The sequence below is a fragment of the Aulonocara stuartgranti genome (genome assembly GCF_965226115.1).
Source record: "Aulonocara stuartgranti genome assembly, chromosome: 8".
Classification (NCBI taxonomy): domain Eukaryota; kingdom Metazoa; phylum Chordata; class Actinopteri; order Cichliformes; family Cichlidae; genus Aulonocara; species Aulonocara stuartgranti.
The window spans coordinates 9,525,342-9,546,025 of NC_138959.1; the positions used below are offsets into that span (position 1 = coordinate 9,525,342).

General features: G+C 42.2%; 1 protein-coding gene across 7 annotated transcripts in view; it reads left to right on the plus strand.

Moving 5' to 3' along the window:
* Positions 1-483: 483 nt before the first annotated feature.
* Positions 484-20,684, plus strand: part of usp54b (ubiquitin specific peptidase 54b) — a 59,990-nt gene continuing 39,789 nt past the window's right edge. For 2 of the 7 annotated variants that reach the window (XM_082544311.1, XM_082544315.1), the window contains exons 1-2: positions 485-1,043; positions 13,335-13,932. In XM_082544311.1, coding sequence (XP_082400437.1) covers positions 13,777-13,932 — 156 coding nt within the window. In that variant the 5' untranslated portion in view covers positions 485-1,043; positions 13,335-13,776. Of the gene's footprint in view, positions 1,044-1,292; positions 1,566-13,334; positions 13,933-14,934; positions 15,100-20,684 lie in introns of those variants that run through there. The other 5 variants (XM_082544314.1, XR_014278458.1, XM_082544316.1 and 2 more) reach the window with 5 other exon arrangements.

Genomic DNA, 20,684 nt, shown 5'->3' on the forward strand with positions numbered 1-20,684 from the left:
CTAGGGACAGGCGTTGTAAATTTGATTAGGTTATAAATGATGCCATGTTGTGCAGCAAGGTTCAGGATACTTACTTAACTGTGTAACTGTGCAACACTTATAAGAATTATAACAGGAATGATTTCATCAGTAGAAAATGTGTAAAATTGGAAAAACAACATATGGCTACTGGGAAAAGGAGCATGGGAGTTATATCTAACTCAACAAAAGGCAAATCCCTAGAAATATTTAAGTCCACCTTTCTCTGACATGTAGCCTAATATTCCAATACCTTTTACAATAGTATTAAAACACACTACAGCTACTTAATATTTTCATTTGGAGTGACCTCAGTGGTCAGGATTAGAAATTAGTTAGTACATCACACCGACAGGTCAGGGTTGAGCAGTTAGGATACAAAGTCAGAGAGGCAGGACTGCGATGGTCTGGATATGCGCAGAGGATGGATAGCTATTGGCGGGCAAATTCGATTGACCCTCAAGATAAAGATGCCAAACACGAGTAAAACACATCTCTAATCGTACATGTTCTTGAAAGACTTCAAACCGTTTTATTTTCTCACGCGCACCTCCCAGTGTCAAACTAAACGGTGTCCACGTGACCTCTCACCTGCTCCACCAGCAGTCCCTGTTAGTGACTCTAAACTGGTGCTGGCACGTCTCCAGCTACAAAAACTAAACAGATGTCCTCTGCGTGTTGCTGCCAGCGGGTCAGATACGAGAGAAAAACAGGGAGATCAAAAACAGGTAAGGGCAGAAGGTGAGCCGTGGGATGACATCATCACCATCCTCACGCTCCACGCGCCTCGTGCCCAGAAGGCGGCGGCATCGGGCTGAGCAAACAGCGTGATAAAAGCGCTACGTCACATATTGGAGCGGAGAGAGCTGGAGGAGATGGCATGGTATCGCGAGAGCGGTGTACCGCGACCGCAGCGCTGGATGGCGCTGATGGGGGCTGGATGCGCCCACGGCTCGCCCTCTCTCCCGTTAAGTCACACGGTAGGACACGCGATCGGACGGAGACTGGCGGCGACAGCAGCCGGGGTGAGTAAAAACCTGCACACTGCGCACCGCACGGGCTGCATCACCGCTACAAAGACCGGGTCGAAACGCATGTGACCGCACCGGACAGAGTAGGTGTGCGTGCGTCTCTCTTTTGATATTTTGAGAGGAGGCAGTCAGCGTGTCAGCCAGATGTGATCACCCCCCACCCCCCCCACCACCAGATGCGCTCTCGTGACAGTCTCAGAGGATGGCTATCTTTTTCTTCCCCATCACCATAATCTCCATGATTATCATCACTACTTTCATCATCATCATTATCATCATCATCATCAGGAGCAGCAGCAGGGGCGGGATCGGAGCTCGCTCTGTTGCTCTGTCTCGTGTCAGTTTTATTATTTTATCAGGTGGTCTCGGGTCAGTAATTCTCTCTGCGCAGCTGCTCTCCCTCGTGCTGCACGGCGCTCACAGCTTTAATTAGCCTTCCCCATCAAACCAGCCCCGGGTTCGTTTCTCCAGAGTTACAGGTGTTATTGCTCAGGTCGTCCCACTAAGTCCACTCAGGTAAGCTACATGCCACTACTGAGCGCGTGGCTCCTGTGCGCCAGAGCATGTTTTGGCGTTGGCAGTGTTTTTCGTGTACTTGTTGATAGATGGATGACCGAGAGACCGCGGCTTTTTACCGGGACGGATTCACGCTCCGCTGTCATCGCTCGGGGTGGGGGTCTGTAGTGATTTAATGTTGCGGCTTCGATCTGCGTGATTGATGACTTTGGCCCGCATCAGCGCCGGCCCTCAGCACCGTCACATTATAGAGACGGTGACACAGCCTTCTGCCGCGTGCCTCGCGTACGCACACACGTGAATACCTTAGAAAAAAAGGGGGAAATAGGGTACAGGCTGCTGGCAGTTCTCCTTGTTTTCATATAGGCTTGTCATCACGCAGGAGCACGCAGACTTGTTTTTTGTGTGTCTGTTTTGCATTCTGGTGACTCCTGAAGTCCCAACTTTTATGCTTTGACCCGAAACCTGCTAACCTTGCAGAGATGAGCATTGGTTGAACAGGATGAAGCCTCCACATGAGGAGTTCAGATCCCACTCTCTCTCTCTTTTGTGTCTCTCTCTCTTGCACTCAGAAGCCCACCGTCACCCTCCAAACTGAGCTGAAATGTCGCCTTGACATTTAAGTTGGTCTTTCTCATCAGTTTTTGTTTTCTGGAGATGAAAAGCTCTGCAAGGCTCCAAATTTAGTTGAAGTTAAGGTTAATATAAACATAAGGGTGTATGTATTAATGTCATCCCTGCTTATTTGCTGTCTACTCATGGCCACTCTCACTATTTCAGTTTAAAAACACCATCTCAAAGCCGTATCCTTATATGCACTGATTTTTCTGTGTTTTTATGACCTGATTGCTTTGATGTTGTATGCTGTGACACACTCCAAGCGGCAGGGATGCAGCGAAAGATAACTCTGACTGTTTTGTCTTTATTGCCCCCAAACACAAAGCCAGAGAGACATGCTGGCTTCCCCTCTGAGAGAATTTACTTTGCTTTGGCATTATTTAAGTACTCAAACTAATCAGGGTGATTTATGTGACTGAGCAGCTTGACATGTGATATGAACATCCTCAGAGCTAAGGCTAAAGGTTTTCTTTCATGCTTGCATTTAACTTTGAGTTTTGGGTCTGTTTTTAGGTTGCCTTTATTAACACTAGGCTCTCTGGGCTTTACAGAGCATAGGCCTGTGTGCTGTTGGCGTTTCAGTTAAAGTGTTTCTGCCTCTGTGGTTAGAGTTGGATCAACATGCATGCGATTATAAGAGGATTGAGGTATAAGGAAGAGGAGATTAAAGAGAAGATGAAGGAGGAGAGTAAAGACACGACACGCTTATATTGCATGTCTCCCATGACCTTTACCATCCGCTGGAGTGTTCTTTCTCTCATTTTCCCCATAGTTGTTTGTTCAGCGTAATGTCCCACTTATTCCTCTCCTCTCTTTCTTTTCCCTTCTTTTGCCACTTTTTCTCCAAGTCTGCAGTGCCCTTTTCTATTTTTCTTTTTCTCTTCTTCAATCTCTGCCTTGTCTTTTATGATCTCATCTTTCCTTTCCTTTCCTTCTTTTGGTTTCCTTTTCTATCATTGTTTTTCATTTAGTTCCTTTGTTTTCTTTTCTTTTTTGACTTCCTATTCATTTTTTTCTTTTCCATTTGCTTCATTTCATTCCTCTCCTTCCTTTTCATTAATGTCCTTTGCTTTCTTTTCTTTAACTTCTTAATTTTTCTCCTTTCCTTTCCTTTTTTGATTTTCTTACCTTTCCTCCCCTTTCTTTTCTTTTTCTAATTTTCTTCTTTATCTCCTTTCCTTTCTTTGATTTCCTTATCTTTTCTCTCCTTTCTTTTCATTTACTTACATTGCTTCCTTTTCTTTTTTCTTCTTCCTTTCCTTTCCATTCCTGTCCTCCATCAACCCTGAATGCCGTTTCTCGTTCTCTTTTCTCTCTCTCACCAAAACCGCAAAAATCGCACATGATTCCCAGAATGCATTGTAAATATTGATGGTTATGTAATAGCCTAAATATTAAGCAAATATTCACCACTCTTCTTATTTTCTACTAACAGGATCGGGTGAGCTCATGTGCACAGCTATAATGGGTCGTGTGTGTGTTTTTGTGCGGGTGCATGCAATTACATGTATTATTTCACATGTAAACTTTAATGTTGCAGAGTGTGATCAGGAAAATAACCTTGAAGCTTTAAAAAAAAAAGACCCACGTCTCGGTAATATGCTTACACATGCAGCGACACGTGCTCATACAGTATGTTCATACACACATACACACACACATACACATGAAACACACAAATATAAGTTTAGAGCGGGAAAGAGGGGTGAGAAGGAGAAGCACGGAGGGGAGGATGAACTCTGGGCTCTCCCTATTGTCAGCCGGGGCTATTTGAAGTTACACATAACCCAATTACAGGGAAACCACTGTGTGTGTGTGTGTGTGTGTGTGTGTGTGTGTGTGTGTGTGTGTGTGTGTGCGCGCGTGTATGTGAGAACATGCATGTGGGGTTTTTTTGGAAACTGAAAGGAAAGAGACAGAGATGAATGGTGGGAGAGAAGTGGAGAGAGTGAATGAAAATGGAAAATAGAGGTCAGTGGAAGAAAGTGAGAAGCAGAGAACAGGAATGAAGTGAATGGAAAGGAGTGAAGAAAGTGCAGCCAAAGGACAAACAAAGGCAGCGTGTAGTTTCTGAAAGATCGAGTCTTTCTTTTACAGCAATATTTAAATATACTTCTCGCCTGTAGGTTTGCTTCAGAGGCAAGAAGACAGCGTCAGAGGCAGGCTATTGTCCTTGGGGACAGTATCAGCTCTTTGTTCAGCTTGCTTGACACCAGTGTCACTGTCACCAAGCCATACTAACCCACAGCAGAGAGGGAGAGAGAGAGAGACAGCAAATAGTGTCAAGTAATACCCTCCCAGTCAGTTTTTAAGATGGGAAATACAACTTAAAAGGAAAAAACATGATAAAATGAGACAGTTTCTGGTTGCCTAGGTAATCATCTAACAATATTTACCATCCTGCCATATCAGTCGGTGGTTTGCTTATGCAAACCGGCAACTGTACGATACATTTGCAGTTATGGGGTGAACATTGTTGACCGTTGGCAGTGCAGACCGTGGGCGAGGTATGAACAGCCTGTTTGTGGGCTACTCTTGGTTGTGTTGTTGCTGGTCTGTCAGCCAGCTGCAGAAGAGCAAAGTTCTAACAGTAAACTAGCTAAAGTGGAACTGAGTGATAAAAACAGTGAAAAGTGTCCTGGCACTCCCTGAACCTCTTTGGCCCACTTGCCAACCAACCAGCATTCGATCTACGCATAGCCGAGCTACATGCTGTTGGGTTTTTGGAGGACTTCACAGGAGCATGCTTGCGTAGGTTGAAAAGCCCTCTTCATAGGCTCTCATCAAAATGACACAATCGTGGTACTGGAAAACAAGCATATCTTAGGATCCAACTGTTGCTTGATGACGCCAGATACCGCTGACTTTCTGTGATCTCTGGTTGTCATGAATCGCTTCCTCTGCGTTCAACATAAATAAATACCAATATTCACCATCAGTTCCACTTGGGACTTGTCATTCATGTGAATGTAACCATATACTGTATTTAAAAGACAAAGACACTGTGACATCATCTGTTGGTTAGTGAAGTTTCGTTGTGAAGGCCCAAACCGAACACTTTTGTCATTGCCATCTTGGTATTTTAAAACTGAGATAGGATGTTTCTGTGAAACTGAGAGTCACTGCAGGCTCATTTAGTAGAGACTTGTCAGACACAAAGGTAGTCTTGCCAACAAGCTTCCCCTGCTTCATTATATTTTTGTAATCAGAGGAGTCAGCCATGGTAGACAGTTTTAGACCTAAAAATATTCGATTTTTAGGTCTAAAACTGTTTAAGAGGTGCGTGGGTTCTCTCTGTTAGATTATTTGTTGAGTCTACATTGGCTGTAGAGAGGAATACAAGCTGTCTTTCTGTATTAGCCCTGGGACAGACTGGTGACCTGTCCAGGGTGTACCTTCTCGCTCTATGACATTTGTGAAAGGCCCCAGCCCCCATGGCTCCAAATTGGATAAGTGGAAGAAAATGGATGGATGTTGTTGTTCTGCATCCTTTAAACGTATCACTCAGTCTTACTCTGCAGATGGAGCTCTTTCAGTTCTGACAAAACTGCAAATGTTCAGATTTCCAAGCAATTTAAACACATTTTAAGGACTCGAAATCTTGCTGACTTAAAGCTTGGCCACTCCATCTGTGTAAAATGCGATCACAAGCTTCAGAAGAGCTACTGATGTATAATTTGCTCAGATTGTAGTGCGCTTATTGCTTCCAAGTTTTTGGCAACAGTTTGGGAAAGACACCGCCTGGTTTGAACACGACAATAGCCCTGTTCACAAAGTGAGCTCTATTAATAGTTTTCCTACTTGGGTGTAGAAGAGCCAAACTGGCTCTGTGCACAATCCCAACACCTCTGAGAGAGCTGTGGGCCAGACGTCATCACCCAACAGATACAGACGTCACTGAAGTGGCTGAAAATCTGAAGAGTAGCGGTAATAGCAGTGTAGTAATACCCAGGGTTTTTGAATGTGATGCAGAAAAATATCACGACTTTTAATGTTAAATATTAATATATTTAATATTTTGGCCATATTATAACATTTTCTATTATCTGATTTCTCTGGAGGTTGTCGGTATAAACAAAAGGGAGCACACTGCATTTCTGCTTCATAAACTGCTTGTTTTTAATGTAATTTTACTTGGTTTGATTGTTTTTTCTTGCATGAATTCTTTAAAGATTAAACATACTAAAAAAAAATCCCTCTAAGGACGATTCTCACCTCATTACATGTGAGGTTAAAAAGGCTTGGGGTCCACAGTTTGACTAAAATTACCATCCTGACCTTCTCAATAATAAAATATTTTTTATTCCTAATTGGAAAACTAATGAAGCCCAAGTTAGCTGAATAGGGAGGAGGGACATAGAAGTGTTGATATGTCCATTCAGTTTTTCCTGGTCGATACATCATAGCTCACATACTTTGAATGAAACCCAACGGCTATAATACAGACCACAGTGAAGCTGTGGACTTTTTTTCCCAAAGCAAAGAAAGATGGAAAGAAGTCTTAGAACAGGACTGAGATTAGAAGAGAAAATTCAATAAAAGCTTGCTGTATTTGCCATACAGTGTCAAATGTTGACGTGACAGAGCGACAGAATAGCAGATGAACGTAGAGGAATGTTTTTCATCGAATGTTAACATTTATATGGATCAAAGACGAGGCTCCACAGTGCACCGGGGACCAAACAGGCATCCATCCATCCGTCAGATTCTGTCCTTGGATAAACTTCTGCAAACCTCCTGCGTATCACTTGATGAGCTGAAGTAAAGCTGAAAAACAGGAAGAAGAGTAAAAGATAGATAAAGGACAGAAGAAGACGAGACAGTTCAAGAGAAAGGGACATCAAAAATATTATTACTGAAAGCAATGTATTATTAACAGCACTAGTGGCAGTAGTGGTAATAGTTTATTAGTTCTAGTGCTAGTATAATGGAGGCTGGCATTGATGGAGCCACTACACAGGTCTACATGGGACAGTGGACAGCTGTGTGCGTTCAGGTGTCATTCATCAACAGCGTTGATACTAGTTGAACAGAACAGAAGATTTCAATAGAGTTAAACTACTATTAAATCAATTTTTTCATTCATCAAAAGTGCTTTTTATTCATCTTGATTGTTTTGGTGTGAGTTACCCAGTTTTTGAGATAGAAATGAATGCCTTCTCGTGTATATGATGGGAGCAGATGGCCTTTTCCTTGCAGTTCTCAAAAATAGGAGTGAACTGTTCCTTTAATTGAATGGATGATGAATATCATTCAAGTAGCTACACAGAGAAAAGATCTAGTACAATAATTGCGCTCCTACATCATTGTGTGCTTTGAAGGCATTTGTTTAAGCTCAGCTCTCTTAAGTTTATTTTAATCACATTTGCCGTTGCAACACCTTGATACTTTTCTTTTTAGCCACTCTGAATCTTTGGCATGCAGAGAAATTCATGGTCGACTTGATGATAGTGAGGCATCCAGGATCAGTGGCTACAAAGCAAGTGCGACTCATCACCCCTCTGCCTCTGTGCATGACAGGTGCTTTGACATTTTCGCACTGATATGCTGTGTTTGGTTTTCACCAAACAGTGCTGTGCATTATGGCCAAAGATATTAACTCTGGTTTTGTCTTTCCAGAAGACAGTGTTCTTGAAGTTTTGCGGCTTGTTCAGATACATCTTTACAAACCAAAGTTGTTCTGCCACATTCTTTTTAGAGAAAAGATATTTTCTCCTGGAAACCTGTTATTTTGCAGATTCTCTGAGAATTGCACAGTCAGACTTCGGGGTCCACTCCTGCCAACTGTCTTGAATGGCTTCCAGTTGTGGATAGGGCTGCCACAAACGATTATTTTGATAGTCGACTAGTCACCGATTATTTATGCGATTAGTCGACTAATCAGATCATCATCCACTGGACGTAAAACTACAGCTTATTGCACCAGCAGCATCTGCTCTTATATAACTATCATTAGCTTACAGCTTTAAGCTTTTAAGGTGCTAACTAAAAATAAAGACAAGATGATAGTTTATTCAATTTTAATGAAATTTGCAGATTGTTTCGGTGAAGTTCAATAAACTCCTTGCTATCTAAAATATAACAGGACACCGGAGTATATTCTCCAGCATCTCACACTTCTGATAATCAGCTGTCTGCTTGACGTTTATTCAGCTGTGTAAAAACTATAACTTTAATCTCAGACAAACTGATTTACTCAGGAACAAATAAAATACTAAAAAAAAAAAAAAAAAAAAAGCCAAACAACAACATTTTTAATTTATCTAAGTGACTCATATATATTTAACCTGAGTAGCGAAAGACGGCGGTGGGTTTGAAAACAATTTGCCGGGAGTCCGGTGTTCTCACCGTGCTAGTGACCTAGCCCCCGGCTAGCTATCGAGCTAGTGGGTAACAGACGTGTCCGAAAACGTCGGAGCGCTTTTGAAAATATGTGGTGTCCTGATAAACTGAGCCGATATTTGAGGTTTACACAGCTACATTCTCGGCTGAAAATATGTTAAACGTTTATTTTGTGACCCAGAAAGAATAATAAGAGTAATATTAAAACTAACTAGCTGCCGCCATTGTTGGAAACTGAGCTGGGCCGCGCTATGAATTCTGGGACACAGCTGCTTCTTCTTCTTCTTCTTCGGGGTTTAACGGCAGCTGGCATCCTTGTACATGCAGTGCTGCCATCTTCTGTTTCAGTCCGTTATTACACTCTTAAATCCTGCTACTTATTCCTGCGTCTTTTGGGATCTTACAAAGCTTCAAACGACGCGTCGACTATTAAATCAGTCGTCGACGATTTTGATAGTCGACGTAATCGTGACTAGTCGACAAATCGTGGCAGCCCTAGTTGTGGATAAACTTTAAGGAGAATGGTGGACTTTAAATTGTTTTCTAATGGCCTTACGACGCTTCCCACATTGATAGGTAGCGCTTAGGACTTAGTTCTTTAAGCTCATTACTGATGTCTTTGCCCCATATGATAGGTTTGTAGCTTGAACCCATCCGCTGGAACGTTGAAGACAATATAATTACACTGCTAAGCAAGACACAAGTAGGCAAAGTTCTTCATGTTACTCGTGCACGGGAGAGAACCGGACAACCGCTTGACTCCAGTTGGTCTCGTCCGTCCTCCCGTAACACTGTCTTTTTATTGAGGTTACATGAATATGCATAGGTTCATTAACATACGACGTCTACATACAAACAAAGAGTACCTTGCCTGTGTGTGTGTGTGTGTGTGTGTGTGTGTGTGTGTGTGTGTGTGTGTGTGTTGCTGATCAAAGGGTCAAACATCCTTGGTCAGGAAGAGGGTAGCCTCCCCCTCACCCTAGATGGTTCATCCTAGATAACACGGTGAGGAAGTCCTGCAGTTCATCTAAACAAAGAGCACTTAGACTAGAACAGACGTAGCTACGTTAATCCTACCATAAAACAATAAGACACGGTATGACCTCTCATGCTCCCAAAGTGCTGTCTAATACACACAAAGTTTGCAGACTATCAAGGATCAAAACCTCTACCAATCTACAACTAATTACAAAACTCTAAGCATATATAAGTAAATATTTCTAAGCATAAATGACAATCAACAATACAAATCTAACACCATACCTTTGTGTTAACACACACCTTTATGCTCCAGACCTGCAAACTGCCAAAACCTCAGCTTTTATAAAGGTCGTCACACTTGCTAAAGATCAGCACCGCTATTATCAACACCAGCATCTACTTTCTATGGAAGCAGTAAGGGTGTACTTACTTTTTCTCTCTGCAATCCTGTGGAAATGACTGTGGTGAGAAACTGGCTTTTGCAGATTGTTGTTAGACATCAGAATGAAGTACAAGTTGATCATTGTGGTGAGTAATCACCCTGTAAGACACAGGCAGCTGGCTTAGGTCATGCCAACTGCTAATGCTGTAATGATGTTCCTGCCTACAACAGGTCAGTGAACAACAATATCAGCTAAATGTCAGGCACATGCACTAGAAAATGTTGAAGCAACTTATACATCCGAATCCTCCTTTAGGGAGAGATTTACTAAACAAGGCAAAATAGCATGTGAGTGTGATTCCCAAATAGCACTCATAGGTGGGGTTACTTTTATGGGTAATTGATAAAAGCTACTGTTTTCTAAACCCAGCTGCAGACAATTCATCTCAATATGAAGCACAAAAAATAAGATATGCCATTTTGTGGCATTAAATATTGGTGCAATTAGCAGAATTGCGTGTCGCAAATCTTAATAAATCATTTTGCACTCTTCAGTTAAATGTTGTCCTCTCTAAGTTTTGTGCCTTGAGAAAAGAACTCCCAGAAATACATATGCAACAGGGTCAGTTACAAAAATCTTCCCACCTCTTACATGCAGCCTTGCCACTTTTCACAGCAGAACCCAACTTGCGGTGCTGCAGCAGGAAATCTGGCCCTTAGTTTTCTCTCAGACTGCAGCAGAACCCGTTGCTGATCCTCAGCTTCTGAAATGCTCTGTAAATGTAAAATGGATGCTAATGCACTACTTAAGAAAAAGCTTCGCTGAAAAGTTATTAAATTTAGAAATCTGCAACCTTACCACAACACCACTGAGAAATGTAGTGAAATTATTAGTAGAGCACTACAGCCCTCGCTGCTTATTTGTATCAGAAGCTGGCAGAGATGGATATCTGAAAATGACTACTGACTGCTGAGAAAAGGTGACTGCTCACTCTGTGACAACTGCCTCATGCTCAAAGCCAGGTTGCGCTGACTTCCACCAAGTTGATAAGGCGGACATGAGGTCACAGGTTAGTGTCTTGGTGCACGACACAAAGAGTGTCCTCACCTCAACATCACACGTGGAAAATCTCCTCCATCTGTCTGTGCTGTATCCACAGGTCCTGGTTTCCTTATGCCTGCCAGTGCGTGGTCAGGGAATTTGAATGACTTGTGCCTTGACTCACTCTGGCTTCCAGGAAGTCTCTAGCATCAATACACATCATCATCATCACTTGCCAGCCCCATGTGTGAGTGTGTGTGTGTGTGTGTGAGTGTGTGTGCGCTATCTCAACCAGTGCAGCACAGTGTGTCTCTCTGTAAAATCACATGGTTCGGCTTTTCCCCCGCGTGCCTGCTGCTTGGCCTATTTCCATGGTAACTAGCTGAAGATGTGGGGACACACAAACGCATGAGCACACACACACACACACACACATGCACACACGCATAAACAGCACTTGTGCGAAGGCTTGCCAGAGCGATCTCGGCTGTGTGGGGCTGTAGGGTGCAGTCAGAGAGAGGATGTGTGATCACACACTCTACACAGGCTCAGCGGGACACACACACACACACACACACACACACACACACACACACACACACACACACACACACACATGCACACTGTATGCTGAGAAAGAAGCTCAGAATGCTGTGCTGTAGAGAAAAAAATGGCACACCAAATCCCTTTTTAAATCCTCAGGCAATTTGGATTTGTTTGTTAACGGATAAACGTATATAAGAGATAGATAGATAGATAGATAGATAGATAGATAGATAGATAGATAGATAGATAGATAGATAGATAGAGTTTGCAGTAGAACTCTGTGACTGTGACAAGTGGATGAACTGACAATGTTGCTGCCTAACAGTTGCATAATGTTTCCTTCTGTATTCGCTCTGATACATTTCACTTGCCATCCTTGTCACGATGTCCCCTCCCCAAGCTCTATCCCACCCCCCATCACCCCACCCCACTGTTACCCATCCCATGTGGCCATCGCCATAGCAACTGCCCACGCTGCTCACCTGCTCGCCGCAGCATCCCTGCGCCCTCTGGCCTCTCGCCAAGGGGGTGCTGTGGCAGTAACGCAACCCAGCAATCAGGCGAGGGAGCATTGCCAAAAGTGGGGAAGCTATAGGGGAAGGAAGGAAGGAAGGGAGGGAGGGTGGAGGGGGCACTGCGGATATGCTAGCTACTGCCCTGTGGTGTTATGCAACTTCATGTACACACACACCCACGCACACATATTGTAGAGTAACAAACACACAGATTGCCTTTTTTTTATCATCTCACACACGCATGTTTAGAAGCCGTGCATATTGATGCTTGAACCAGCATAAGCTCCAGATAATGTCCCTAAGTACTGATTATGAAATGACATAACAGATTTCTTCCTGTGTCCTACCACTGATGCACTGCTACCCTCCCTCATATTATTGTGTTCGTATGATGTTTACATGATGGCAAAGCAACAGCCTTTACCGCCTTTTTAAAATTTGCTGGTTTAAATGTATTTCATTATTTTATTTTGCCTTTTTTATGTGTTGATGCCATAAAAGAGGCCAAGACAGATTTCAGAAGTATACAGTGATCCGCCATTACATTGATACCACTGACATGTGAAGGGAATGACATTAATCATCTTGTTACCACGCAGAGTTCTGCTAGGAAACCTAGTCCTGGCAATCATGTGTATGATACTTTGACACAAACCACCCACTTAATCATAATTATAGACCAAGTTCACCCTCCAACATCATATGGCCTTGCAAAAATTGGTTGTAAATGTCTTGCAGAGTTCCCAACCTGCAACCCATGTGACCCAAAGGATCTACTTAACATGTGCAAGACAATAGGTGTGTTCAACCTGATATCGCGGCAAAACGTGGGACTATTCCCATGCCATGAGACTGGGTTGGTATGTTGTGACTATTGGGCCACATCTAGTCTCAAAGTCTGAGCCAAAGTGCCAAAGTATCCTGATTAGGACCAAATGTTGCTGCTATCTAGGTTAAAGTTGCAGTTTTGCTTTGAGTGATCGAATGTGGTGATTACTTGTTCATGTTGTTTCCATGCTAGCGTGTTGTAATAAGTATAAAGGCAATAGAGGGAATAGTTATCAGTGATATTCTTGTATCTGCCAAACAAACTCTCAGGAGGGGTAGACCAGTCTCACTTTCATTTATCTGGTTAACACCCTGGAACAGAGTTTATTGTTTAAGTCTTTACAAGTCCTCGTCATTTTTTTTCAGCTGCATTGGTACTAAAGGAACATCACTCTGTCTATGGAGTCAACAGGATTTAGTACCACAGTTGTACCTGTTGGTAAACCTGCTAAAGGTTCTTGTTGCTCGTTGTTGTGTGTGCAGAGTCCTAACAGGTTGGTCTTTGTGTCTTGCAGGCAAAGTAAAAGAGGAGAAGAAAGCATCGACGGAGTCCCCACATGGGAGCAGCAGCGCTGTCTAATCCATGTGACAGAATCTGCCAAAGGACGCTTTGGAAACGTTCTCATGTCTTTAAACACAAACTGCTAAATCCGAGGAGCTAAAAACAGAAAAACAAAAAGCCAACCGCTGGCTCATGCAAGTGGACAGATTTTAAAGTAAAAACACGGCTGGAGAGGGGCAGGGTTGTATGGGTGCCAAATCCCCGTCTAAGACACACCGCGTCTCTTCAATCTACGGCCGCCACCTCCCTCCTCTTCCTCCGTCCATTTTGTCCTCCTCTGCTTTTCTCTCATTCTCCCTCGTTCTCTCTCATGGGAGTGACATAGAGGCCGTTGTTTGGTCTGCTGCCCCGCCCCTTCTCCGCCTTGTCGTGGAAACGGGGGCGTCCAGGTAGTGATGTCGTGGAAGAGGAACTACTTTGCGTCGGGCGGTGGAGCGGTAGGTGGGGTGCAGGGGCTGGTGACCCCGAGAACCATGACCTCTATCGCACCCAGCAAAGGCTTGAGCAACGAGCCGGGACAGAACAGCTGCTTCCTCAACAGCGCCCTGCAGGTCAGTCAGATAAACACATGCACAAGCATTTTCTGGGCAGAAAGTTTTAGGCGTTAAAATGTTTTTCATGGAGATTCTTACGACTAAAGCAGTATTCAATGGCACCTGATCTTAATCCACCTGCATGAGTAATTGTCACACTAGTTCAAGTGCTCTAAATTCGTAGGTTTTCTTAGAAGTTAAAAAAAATCTGACTTTATTTGATTATCTGTCACTTTAACTTGTCTGCTGTTCCATTTACCTTCCTCTAAAATATGTAGACTCTGTAAGAAAAGCTGCATTTTTATCTATAGTGATAAAGAATAATAAATTACACAGCTCCAAATACTTTCTGGCTGCTTAACAACTCACTCTTCTATGTAAGAAAAGCACAAAATACAGGTGATTATTTCTCCAAATCTGTGTTTCTCTGAAAGCCTTTACAGTGAAAATGTTTCAGTTTAAGTTTGTGTACTATTGGTAAAAAATAGCAACTACTTTCTTATATAAAAACTCATTTTTCAACATCTGTGTCTATATTTTCACATTTAGGACATAATGCACAATGCTAACACACACTTTCATGAAGCCTGCAGTAAATTACTCTTAAAGCGCAACGGGGATGAGATTAGTGCCATATTAACGAGGGTTTGCGTGTTTCGGTTGGTTTTGGCATGGCTGACCGTCTGGCTTCAGTGTGGACATCCAGTCTGAGTATGTGGATGCTTATGCTGTGCTGCTGCATCTCCTCACACACACACACACACACACACACACACACACACACACACACACACACACACACACACACACACATAAAGATTGCTTCCCTCCTCCCAAGACTTCCAGCTGGCACAAACATACCTGCCCTCACATGAACACACACACACACACACACACACACACACACACACGCACAGTAAATACCTCTTGAGTACTGGCTTGAAAGAGAGCGACGGAGAGAGAGAGAGAGTAAGAAAAGAGAGAAGTTAGCTGAAGAGGGAGGGGGGTGGCGGGGCAGAAGCTTAGGGAGAGTCGGAGAGAGCAGAGGGATAGATGTGAAGAGGAAAAGTTGCTGAAGGAGGAGTAGAGAAGAAAGGGATGAGGAGTATGCAGTATGAAAAAACCAAGGAGAAGACCGAAGGGGATGCCGCTCAGAGGTATAAAGGAATTAAAGAGTCCAATAAGGTAAGAAGAAAGAACAGAATGTTTGTGAAGAGCAAAGAAGGGAGTGGGGGGAGAGGGAGAGAGATGAAAAGACAAAGTGAAGGACATATAGTTTGGTTTTTTTTGCGAAATAAAGAAAATGCCTCAACAGAGGCATGCAGTGCAGCTTCAGCACCAAAGGAAGTGGGCCACTTCAAGGACACACACACATGTGCACACACATGCACACACAGAATGGGGAGAGGATGTTTTTAGCAGGACACAGATGAGTGAGGATAAACTGAGGCAGTGTTAAAGAACTGAGCTGCAGTTGGCAGTACTTTACTGTGTGTGTCTGTGTGTGTGTGTGTGGGGTGCTCATGTGGGCGTTTTTGCTTGTATTAACTGTCTGTTGGCAGGTGAGATTAACAATTAGACATCAGATTTCAGCTTTACAACTTGCTTCATCAGCAGTTATCCTGCAACCAAACATTATTGTTGCAGAAATTATTTTAGTTTTTTTTAATGTAAAAATGTACAAATGCCACGTCTCTAATAGGGAAACATTTTATTTTTACAGAGCCCTACATTTTCTACCTGAAATCCAAAAATATTCTTTTTTTTACACTGAAACAAACCATTATCACATATTATTTATTCATTTATGTTCATTTATTTCATGAATATTTATAAATCACGTTTTTAAGATCTTGTTAACATTAAAAAAAACACTGTCAACCAGTCCATTCAGCAGCTAGCTGTAAAAAAAAGCTTTGCTCTTTGTTCTGTATAGTGTCTTACTGCTATTGTGCATCGATACTAAGTGAGATACTCTCTCTCCTGCTCCTCAAGGCCCCTTGGGCAAAGAAGTTAACCTCCTGCTGCTGCTGCTGCAGTGGAGCTGCTGTGTGACAGCAGCTGCATCAGTGTTTTTTTTTTTTGTATCAATTTATGTAGTATAATGAGCAAGGTGCTCCGAGGTAAAGCGCATGTTCAGCAACTTTTCATTGTGTAAACACAGGTAAAAAAATATCATAGCTAAAGGATGTATGGATAATGCTGGCTTTGATAAAAAAGAAACATGGGTTCACTCATCAGGCATCAGCGTGCACATGTGCGTGTGCTTGTGTGTGTGTGATGCAGTGGTAGGGAAGAGCAAAATTAAGATTGTAGATGTGCAGCGTTTTCTACATGACTCTTATCAAAAACAAAACATGTCTGTATGGATTGCAAAGTTAAATTTTTTATCATACGCTTGCATTGGTTTTCCTGCAGTTATACAGCTGAAGTGAAAGTAAAGTAAGATTTTTCACACTGCACATTGCTGCAGGACCTGTACTGATGTCAGAGTTCAGCACTACCTGCTTGAATCAGAATCTGACCCTGAACAAGTAGAGACTGCTGTAGCACGCCACACTACTTAATAGTAAAGAAAAATATTTAGTGTGTGCAAACAGACGCAGTATGCTAAATATGCCATGGTGCAGGTCAGCATGCTTTACTGGTCACTCTGATCCTGTCGAGGTGGACGCTCAAGCTTCAGTGAAGAGGTGTTTCCGCTGCCTTTAGTCTGTCTGTCAGCAAGATTATTCTGAAAATTCCCAGCCTAATTCCTTGAAACTAGGTGGAAGTGATCCTTCAAATTTTTCACGTATTCACCATCAGGGAACGCTAAGAATAAAGCCAGCCGAGTTGAGGTTGTGGCTTAGCAGAAATAATTCACACAGTTCTTGCTGACTCCTAAGATTTTTGCAGTTTCTGATTGCACTCAACTCTAACATTTTGACATTCTCTAGCTTCTGTTCAGTGGGCATACAGTCAAAGCTAACGCTAATGTTCAGCATTTGGACATTTTATTGCAGAGAAACCTCCATAAAAAATCAAAGTAATGCACTGATTCTTTAGTTCCTTGGTTGCTGTGAGTGCACGAAGACTCTTATGTTCATTCTGACTGCCAACAGCAGAACATTTGTAGCTGAGACGTTTTATAGTTACAGACTCTGGCAAGCAAATAAAGAGGCCGGAGTGCAAGGTAGCTGCTTATTCTTTGTTTGAGGCTGTGCCAAACTAGCCGCTACGTGAGCGTTATGGAAATGTGTTACATAGTGACACTGATAAGTCATAGAAGAAAAGCCTGGACTGCAAACAAGGGATTGGAGGTAGTTTAGCAGCAGTGTTTTCTTTGGGAGACAATGTCTCCTCTTTGTGTTGACTTGTAACTTTGAAGGAATTTGCTTTTTTTAAATATTCAAATAACAGGAGAAATTTAGCATGGTTGTTATTATTATGCCAGTAGCCCTATAAGGCAATATACAAAAAACACTCAAAAAGAAAACATTACTCAATTTCAAGGTCTAGCGGTGGGGACAAGTTTGAGGTTTGCACTTGTTTGAATATGATCCTAGGAACCAGACAACAAAACAGGCTTTTGAAGCATTTCCGATATTTGTGATTTGATGCAAAAGGCAAACTCATCACTGATGCAGGGGGAATTAAAACGAAGGGCGTTTATTGAAAGTCATCATTTAATGAAAGAATTCAGAGCAGGTTTGAGTGTTGGAGCAGAGCTCAGTTGATGATTAAACTTGAGAAATAAAATCAGCATTGGGAAGGTAGAGCAAAAAATTGTAGTGTGGCTACAATTGTATGTAGCTTAAGAACTATTCAAAAGTTGTGAGCCATCCCTCAATTTGATATATTTCGAGCCTTTCCAGATGGTATTGCATGGTGGATGAAAATCTGACTGTACTTTTTCGTGTTCATAGTTCCATCAATTCTGACAAGATCCCCAACACCACTGGCTGAAATGCAGCCAAAACCATGACAGAGCCTCCACTATGCTTTACAGATTATTGTAGCAGCTCACTTTTGTACCTGTCCCCTGACCTCCTTTCGGGACCTCTTTTAGTAGTTTTACTGGACTTTTTTTCCTATCGCTCAAAGACATGAATTTCAGATACTGTTCACCTAAGGTAGACAGGTTTTTCATGCCTGCCACTTCTTTTGTCTTCCAATTGTCCAACTTCCTTAATTTTCTTTGAGGACACACAGCATGCCATGATATGCCAAGTTTTCAGTTGTTGGCTCTTTGGAAATCATTTTGTTTGCAAAGATACATTTTTACTTTATTTTGCTGTATTTTATAGACTCATCTAAAGAAATGGGAACAAATTATGTGTTTGTTCCTAAAAACACATTTCAAAATTGGTTTCCTGCTATGTTTTCTGTTATGTGTCGACTTTAAATGGTCTCATCCTTTAAGTATGTTTTTTTTAATGCTTGAATTATTTAAAGGTCAGTGTTAAGTGGTTAAACAAACCAAAAAATGAAAATGGTCAGGTACAAGGACTGAACTGAAAACGAGTGGAGTAGCAGCCGACGTCTAGAAGATAAACTTTGAAAAACCTCTGGAGAGCCCGGAGAACTACTCAAGACCTCTTTAAAATAGTAGGAAATTCTTGCTCCTTGGATTTAAAATATAAAGGAAAGAGGGGTGGCTTATGACTTTTCCATTATTGTATCACACCTTAGAAAAACATCATATAATTTTAATTTCATGGCAGTATCACCTAATTCAAATCCACAAAACTTTAATTGTGCGTGATATATAATGATAGCATCATGCTGCAAATCAACCGCCTTAGAGACTAAAGTCACTTAGATACTATAGCATGGACTAGAAATACTACAAGGGAGCCTGTTTTGCTCATTTTTAACTTCAAGAATAAAAATGTGAAGCTCGAAGTGAGCATAATCTTCTAAATCAGCAGTCCCCAACCCCCGGGCCTCGGACTGGTAGCGGTCCGTGAGTCGTTTGGTACCGGGCCGCGAGAGTTGAGGCTCAGGTGTGAAATGTGTGGCTTTCAGGGTTTTTAATCGGTTTTCAGCGTTATTTTGTTATCGTTTTTATCGTTAACTCGGTTTTCCTGGGTCTTTTCACGTGTGTTATGAATAAATCTTCTTTTTTTTCGGTACCGGTACTAGTTTTATTTTGTTGTATTTATCCGCGACACCTTAAAGGCCGGTCCGTGAAAATATTGTCGGGCATAAACCGGTCCGTGGCGCAAAAAAGGTTGGGGACTGCTGTTCTAAATGACAGATACACGAGTCAAAAGTACAGGATATTATGAACTCGCTTTTGCGATGACAACAGTATCATGTGTTAAACAAAAAGCACAGGAAATGAGATGGCATTACCAGATGTGGTAATAGGAGACTGGAACAGGAGGAGCTGGGGACATGGAGGGCAGAATTCAGCCAACAGAGTCCTAAGAGCACTTTGAGGCAGGTGGTGCTCCGGTTATCCGATTATGAAGGCCTCCTTATTGTCTTTATTGAAGACTACCGGTGGATGTTTGAATGTGATTGGTATTTAAGAGAGTCAGCTGATGCTGATCAGCTGACGTGCAGGAAATGCCTCAGTGTGACAGTGTTTCCAATTATTAATGACAGCAGCTGTGTGTATGTACATTTTGGAAGCCTTTAAAGTTACAGGAATTTATAATAAGACTGTTTATCAAGGCTTCTAAGTCACAACCCAACGCCATTTATATGTGATGGTAACCTATTTATTTAGCTCTTTATAAGCAAATCAATTGACATTTGTAGGCTTCATTAAAAAGTGGTCACAGAGCTCCACCCACCTGCTGTTTGAACCTTTTGTTTGTAAGGGTCAGCCAATTAGACGCAAGTTAAAGCAAGTGTTCAGACTGATGATTAATAGCACCAAGGCTCAGTGAATTAGAGCAATTTTGAACAGTGAATCATGCAAAACTACTCAAGGTGAGTCCAAGAATGAAAATAAGGCGTTGGGTATTACCATAGTCAGTTCATTTTATGTTGTTCAGGCCATAATGACTCAAAGAAAGTACCAAAAAATGTAATCTATTTGGAGTTTCAACTCACTTTGACTTCTTAAAAAAGGTGAATCTGCATGTTTTTTAAGTAATACGGGAGTTTTGCCAGAGACAGACCACAACCCCCCAAAATTGCAAATCCCATAAAGATGCACACAACAAGATGAGGCAATGAGCCATGAGCTCACACACTGATTTTAACATGAGCATTTAAGCTGTATTATTCCTGTGAATCATGAATAAGTAGAATGATAAAGATTACATGAGTGTGTGGTACTGTATTTGCCAAAATAACACAGATATAGTGGAATGACACATTAAAGGAGAAAAATCCTGATCCCGTGACCTCTCCTGTCAGGGGTCCTGATGGCCCTGCGTACCCCTGCGGGCCATTCTGCTGGCATGTTTTGGGCCAAATCAATACGACATTGCTGATAGTGATCGCCTTTGTCTCTGATATATGGCAAGGCTCCCCAATCCATAGGGCACAAGGGTTCACTGAATGAGTTGATGAGTATAAAATTGATTGATGCTATGGCCCTTGTTCTAAAGCCAATCACCACCTCTGTGATGTTAGACAGCGGTCTTCACCACCATCATCAAAGCAGCAAAATCTTATAGATGAATAAAGTTTCCTTCCTGCAGTAGACATTCCTTTGATTTGCCACCTGTCTGTATCTACATTTAGCCGCAGCCAATATTGTTGCAGTCTTTCATGTAATCTGTGTAATCTTGCGTTTCTTGACTTTAGCCGAGGCAGCACAAGTAGCC